The sequence below is a fragment of the Priapulus caudatus genome, unplaced genomic scaffold, assembly GCF_000485595.1.
Source record: "Priapulus caudatus unplaced genomic scaffold, Priapulus_caudatus-5.0.1 Scaffold460, whole genome shotgun sequence".
NCBI lineage: Eukaryota > Metazoa > Priapulida > Priapulimorpha > Priapulimorphida > Priapulidae > Priapulus > Priapulus caudatus.
This window is the reverse complement of record NW_014577521.1, coordinates 42,330-49,349: the sequence shown is the minus strand read 5'-3', so window position 1 is coordinate 49,349 and position 7,020 is coordinate 42,330. Positions and strand designations below refer to the sequence as shown.

General features: G+C 45.5%; 1 protein-coding gene and 1 long non-coding RNA gene across 2 annotated transcripts in view; one reads left to right on the top strand and one right to left on the bottom strand.

The window, feature by feature from the left end:
• The window catches only part of LOC106810661, a 1,679-nt gene extending 987 nt beyond the window's left edge, over positions 1 to 692 (top strand). The window contains exon 3 of the long non-coding RNA XR_001394048.1: positions 172 to 692. This is a non-coding gene — a long non-coding RNA (uncharacterized LOC106810661). The remainder of the gene's footprint in view (positions 1 to 171) is intronic.
• Positions 693 to 4,394: 3,702 nt separating this feature from the next.
• On the bottom strand, positions 4,395 to 5,396 carry LOC106810640. The gene has a single exon (XM_014814065.1). The coding sequence runs from the start codon at positions 5,394 to 5,396 to the stop codon at positions 4,395 to 4,397; it is 1,002 nt and encodes a 333-aa protein (XP_014669551.1).
• Positions 5,397 to 7,020: the final 1,624 nt, after the last annotated feature.

Below are 7,020 nucleotides of genomic sequence, written 5' to 3'. Positions count from 1 at the left end.
GATAAAATGTCCTTGAATTTCCGATAAAATGTCCTTGAATTTCCGATAAAATGTCCTTGAATTTCCGATAAAATGTCCTTGAATTTCCGATAAAATGTCCTTGAATTGCCGATAAAATGTCCTTGAATTTCCGATAAAATGTCCTTGAAAAGTCCTTGAAATTTTTTTCAGTCTTGTATGAACCATGCTGGACCAAGGTGGTTGCATCACCCGTACACGTGTCAAGCGAGGGGGGTGACAACACCCAGGCACCTGAGGCACGTGAGAGAGAGGCACTGCCAGGATCCTACGTCACCGCAGGGTGACATATAAGCAGCCAAGATCCAACGGTAAAACCAGTCGGTCTTCGGACGGCCACGATTGCACGAGCCAACGAGTCGGTCTTCGGACAGCCATGAACGAACGATCACGCTCGAGAGAGCGCACACACACCGTTGGAGGGAGAGCCACCCTGTAATGTTGGAATGAGCATTCACGTAGAAATGATAAAGTAGATCCAACTCCAGAACTTGTGTGGTAAACTGTATAACCTTTAATATCTTATACACATCACATCTCCTTACACACAGACAAAGACCCGCGCACACGCGCGGTCGCGCGTGCGCGTACTCTCGCGACCAGAACCCGAATCTTCTCCTTTTACATCTCTCCTCTATATATTCCCCCAAAACTCCTACAAACCACATGCACTACGCACATGTACCCGTTCTCCCAGACCGCGTCCTACCCCCATTTCACAATGACCCTAGAAACTGCCTAACCTAAAACCCGCTTACCCAACTCCCTGTAACATCAATGCAGCCACCCAATAAGAGCGACGCTGCGTCTATGCAGACTAACTGGTCACCAAACAACCCTAGTCTATAGCGTCGCTGACTACTTCATGTAACACGTGCAAAACCCATGTTACATTATCTCCCTTTTCCCCAAAACGATGACTACCCTGTCATCGATTCAGCGTCCTCGCTGATCTACACTTTAACCTGAACCTAACCAATTCCAAAAAAATTACTACCCTAATATCTTCCTAACTCAACCCAACGAGAGAAACGTCTTTCTGTCCGATTAAAGAACCCACAATCAATACCAAACATAACAACAATCAAAATACAATAAGAAAACACATATGAAGCGTAAAAAACAAGTAACGATAAAGTTCGATCACAATACAAGTCAGAAACTCAACACATTTGGCAGTAAACATTCTGATATCGCTGCAATTACTCTCACTCTTGCGTCTTTTTATGCTGTAACATACGTGGTGTATGCGTGTACCTACACGCATTTACCAGAAACCACGTTTCCAACCATGTGCTCCATTATACCAGGAGTCTGATTATATCCTCATAATATCATATCCCACGCACACAGGGCAAGGGCATTAATAGACACAGCACTGATGTGGTACATTGTCACTTCCACACATCATACAGCCAACAAAAATCATCATACATCATCCATCATACATCATACATCATACAGCCAACAAAAATACGCAAAACTGATTTAATATTTTCGATGAAATGTTTTTGGCCTATAATCAAACTCTAATTGAAGAATGTGTTTAGCGGTCTGACAATATAGTGTAAACATACCGTCACTGGTTAGCACAAATTCAAGAAAACGATTACAAATTTCTAAACAAAGTCACGAAAAAGATTTTCCACACAAAAAAACGGTCACAAGCATATATCATGAACAAAATACCGTGTACATAAAACAATCATAAACCTACATACATACATACAATGTCAGGTAAGCTTGTGAAACAACTGTATCGGCCTTCATTATTATAAATATTGTTCCGCTCCGCAAGTAGCCTATAAGCATCTCAATAACTTAACATGCACCTTTTTGATAAGGGATAAGACACATGGTGCATGTGTATACCGGCAAAGTGCTTGAGTATTTTACTATCACCTTGTATATTATACGCTGTGGTTTGAAACTATCGTTTTTAACTTTACTTACGATTATATGCTGACACAGTTTGTTTCACTCACCCATTTAAGTATTTCCGTCTCGTTTATCTCTTGCGTTCTTGTTCCTTGTAAGTTGCGTTCTTGTTCCGTTCTTCCTTGCTTCGTCGTTTCTCATCTCCGTTGACAAGCCTTGCCGACGCGGCAGCCGCAACGGTCCTCCTTCTCCACGATCTCCAGCCGATCCTCGTCGCCATCATCATCGTCGTCGGCGCTAGCGCAGCCTGGCTCCCATCTCATCATCAGAACTCGCTCTGTCCGTCCCTCTTTCCCTCTCTCGCTCTCCGTCATTCTTCCTCTGTTTCGTTGCTGGCCCATAGATCGATATAGTGTTTCGGCTATACTCTCATCGGAACTCGCTCTTTCCGTCCTTCTCTCCCTCTCTCGCTCTCCGTCATTCTTTCTCTGTTTCGTTGCTGGCTCGTAGATCGATATAATAAAGTAAAACTTTCGTTGTGTCCGCAAAGGGATACCCAGGTTTTGGACTGTCACTGCAACCAAAATGTAATGTTGGAATGAGCGTTCACGTAGAAATGATGAAGTAGATCCAACTCCAGAACTTGTGTGGTAAACTGTTTAACCTTTAATATCTTACACACATCACATCTCCTTACACACAGACAAAGACCCGCGCACATGCGCGGTCGCGCATGCGCGTACTCTCGCGACCAGAACCCGAATCTTCTCTCCTTACATCTCTCCTCTATATATTCCCCCAAAACTCCTACAAACCACATGCACCACGAACATGTACCCGTTCTCCCAGACCGCGTCCTACCCCCATCTCACAATGACCCTAGAAACTGCCTAACCTAAAACCCGCTTATCCAACTCCATGTAACATCAATGCAGCCGCCCAATATGCGCGACGCTGCGTCTACGCAGACTAACTGGTCACCAAACAACCATAGTCTATAGCCTCGCTGACTACTTCATGTAACACGTGCAAAACCCATGTTACAACCCACGAGCAGGACGACGCCCGAGAAGGTATATCCTATACTAAGGGAGGGTCGCGGAACTATAGCCTACCCCGGACAGGGAGACACACTGCCAACCCACGAACTTGCTCCAAGCCGAGGAGCACACGGCGGGGAGAGACAGACGAGGAGCAGCGCTGGGGGCTACAATATTAACTCGTAGAATAGCTAAGAGAAGTTAAACGTGTAATCACCTAACGAGGTAACGTAAACGTGACACGAGCAATATATATATATCTATATGCTATATTTGAGATACGTGCAGTGAACGTTATTCACGTTATTCGTATATGATGAATAAAACCATCAGTTGTATAAAGACTATCTAAGGACTTACGTTCATTTCACTCTGGGGTTTTTCTTGATACTGCATCATCGTCCTACCTTCGCGGTAGGAGCGGAAAAGGATGCCGACACAAATAAATTACACGTGCTAACCACAGGACCACTACACTAGGATGACTGGGTTCTCAAGAGAGCTGGTATCATGTCTAGGCGACTCAAGGTCTTGGCCATCTTTGATTTGTTCTAGTTCTGCTTCGATGGTATGCTTGAAGTCCCAACGATGTGCTATAGGGGGAGGGGAACTAGGGGGGTCCAGGGCCCTGGTCGAATCACTGGCAGCAAGAACAAGTCCGCACCTGCAGCTACAACACACGCATCTATTGACTATATATAACAACATTATATATAGTTATATATAACTACTATAACAACTATAGCTACTATAACAACTATAACTACTATAACAACTATATATAACGTTGTTATATATAGTCAATAGATGCGTGTGTGCTGTAGCTGCAGGTGCGGACTTGTTCTTGCTGCCAGTGGGTCAAATGGGAATTCTTGCCGAGGTGGCCCGTCAATTGCCAGTAGCAACAGCGCCTCTGTAACACGCCAGTATAAACATAACTCAGAGTGAAAGATAACACACATAGTTTATTCGTCCACTTCTTATTCCGCCATCTTCCAACTCCCGCGATCACACCACGTGACCCTTCACACGTACAGGGCGGTAACACACAGAACAAAACTACGCGGTGTGATACATCTTTTCTCCTATATGAAATAACTCAAAACTCTCAACACTGTGCACGTGGAACCTTGTATACAGCGTACCTATACAACACAGTTGTTTACAACACAGTCAACTAACAAATGTCAATTAAGTGACAACGATAACAAACGAATTTGCCATTATTATAAGGACTTTAACAAATGCCACATTCAAATAATATCATCCTGACCTACAGTTCAATTGATGTAGGTTTTGTATCCTTAATAACAACTTGTTAGAATCTTCCTGGGTGTATGGTGTCAGATTGTACTGATGGCCCTATCGATCACCTTCTATCATCGCTCACGGTACATAATTGCTTAGGTGAGCGGGTCTCTTGACGGCTCTACCTGACCTGGTGGTGTTGTGATTGTTCTAAAGTGGTGCAAGTGGGGTAGAAGTATGTATTGGTTGAGGGGGCAGTTTATTTGTCGGCGTATGTAAATTGTTCTTCTCTCTAGATGTTGCCATGGGTTCTTCTCTTGCAGATTTGTTGTCGCCAATAGGCCTGTGGATTGGCTCCGTATTACCCGTTGTCCTCGGTGCTATTGACTCATTTCCACCCGTCTTCCTTGGAGGTATGTGTAATGATTTTCGTTGCATGGTAGTGGGCGGTGGTTTTTCCATGGTGCGTTTAATGTCCGCACGATTACGTCTGTAACTGCCATCCGGTGTGTCCACTGTGTACGACATCTCATCGAGCCTAGCCACTACAACACCTTTCTTTCTTTCTCGTTGTCCTTTAGCAAAAGGCTTCATTCTTACGGTGTCACCTTCTTCCATTGCAGGCAGATCTTTTGCGTTCCTGTTGTAGTACTTCGTTTGTCTATTCTTCAGCTGTTGCATTTGATCTCTCTCTGTTTCAACGTTGATCACCCGAGGCTTGAGTAGGTTCGGTGTCATTGGTAACAGGGTGCGTGCCCGACGGTTATTCAAACGCTGCATGGGGCTACTGCCCATTCCTTGTGTTGGGGTGTTGCGAATCTCCAGCAGGGCGAGATATGGATCAGTTCCGGACTTCTTCGCCTTCCGTAGCATCCGCTTTGCTGCCTTCACTGATGACTCCGCCTTGACATTTGATTTGCTGTTGTATGGACTCACGGTGACGTGGTCAAAATCCCAGTCTCTCGCGAATCTCTGGAATTCATCGGATGTCAGATTTTGAGCATTGTCGCTAATAACCTGTTCTGGTATTCCCTGTCTGGCAAAATGCCTTTTCAGTTTGCTGATGACAGTTGAAGAGTTGGTTCTCTTCAGTCTGTCCACCTCCCAGAAATTGGTGTAATAATCTGACGTCACCAGGTAGTCTTTGTCTTCCCAAGTAAATAGGTCGATGGCAACCTTTTCCCAGGGTCTACCAGGTAGTTCATGTGGCATCATAGTTTCTTTGCACTGGCTGGTTTCATAGTTGCGGCATGTGTCGCAAGTTAATATGAAGGTCTTGATTTCTGCGTTTATGGCTGGTCAGTATAGTGCTTCTCTGGCCCTCCTGAGACACGACTCTTCCCCTAAATGAGAGGTGTGAATAGCCTTCTTCATTTGGTCTCTCATGCTTGCAGGGATGACGAGCCTCTCGCCTCTGAATATCAGACCGTCTTGTAGACTGTTCACGTATGCTGAAGTATGGCGTTACCTGGGTAGGGCATTGATGCTTCTCTTCTGGCCATCCCTTCAGAATCACTAGCCTCAAGAGCTGCAATGTCTCGTCCCTTTCTGTCTCTAGTTTGAGCTGTTCGAGTCTTTCTGTTCGGATCGGCAAGTAGTCTACCATGCATACCTGCTCAATGTCTGACATTCCTGTCGATTTAGGTAGGTAGGATCTGGACAGCATATCTGCGACGTGCATCTCCTTCCCAGGTCTCCACTTCAGGTCAATGTCATATTCCAGGATCTTCATGAAAATCCCCTGAAGACGTCTAGGGGCCTTGCACAGTGGTTTCTTTGAAATCGGTTCAAGAGGCTTGTGATCTGTGTGCACTATGGTTTTTCTCCCATATGTGTATTGTCTGAAATGTTCAAGTGACCAAGCCACTGCGACTGCCTCCTTCTCTATTTGAGCGTATCTTGTCTCGGGGTCTGTAAGTGCCCGGCTGGCATACGCTATTGGACGACCCTCCTGTAACAGTGCGGCCCCCAGGCCTGACTCACTGGCATCACATTGTAGCACCAGCTCCTTCTTGGTATCATAATATGCCATTACTGGTGCTGTGCAGATCATGTCTTTGATCTTCGTCAAAGCCTGGTCTTGTTCATGTTCCCAATGCCAAGGAACATCCTCCGTCGGTCAGCTTATTAATGGGCTCCATCACGGTCGACAGCCAAGGGAGAAACCGGGCCAGGTAATTCACTGTACCTCGCAACACCCTCACATTTTTCGGGGGTTTCAGATTCTGAATGGCCTTGACCTTTTCTGGATCTACCTGTAGCCCTGCAGCTGTTATGATATGGCCTTGGAACACTGTAGAGGTTGTTCTAAACTCGCACTTAGACTGTTTGAATTTTAAACCTTGTTTGTGGGCTCTCAACATTAGAGCCTCTAGGTTCTTGTCGTGGTCCCTACGTGCTTCCTCCATCGAGTCACCAACTCCCCACACGATGATGTCGTCTGCAATGCATTCTGTAGACTCCAGCCCTTCTAGCGTTGTCTTGAGACGCTTCTGGAATATTTCAGCACTCACGTTTAACCCAAATGGGAGGCGCTTCCATTTATAGCGCCCAAGGTGCGTTTGGAAGGTCGTCAACTTGCTAGATTCCTCATCCAATTCACAGTGCCAGTACCCATCTTGCAAATCAAGACGGCTGAAAACTCGTGCCTTTGAAAGGTCTGGTAGTATGTCATCTAGGACCGGCATGGGGAAATGCTCTCTCTTGAGTGCCTTATTCAAAGGTCTCGGATCTATACAGATCCTAAGGTCCCCATTCTTCTTCACAGTCACTGCCATTTGGCTTACCCAGTCACTGGGTTCGTCCATCTTCTCGATGATACTTTTATATTTGATAT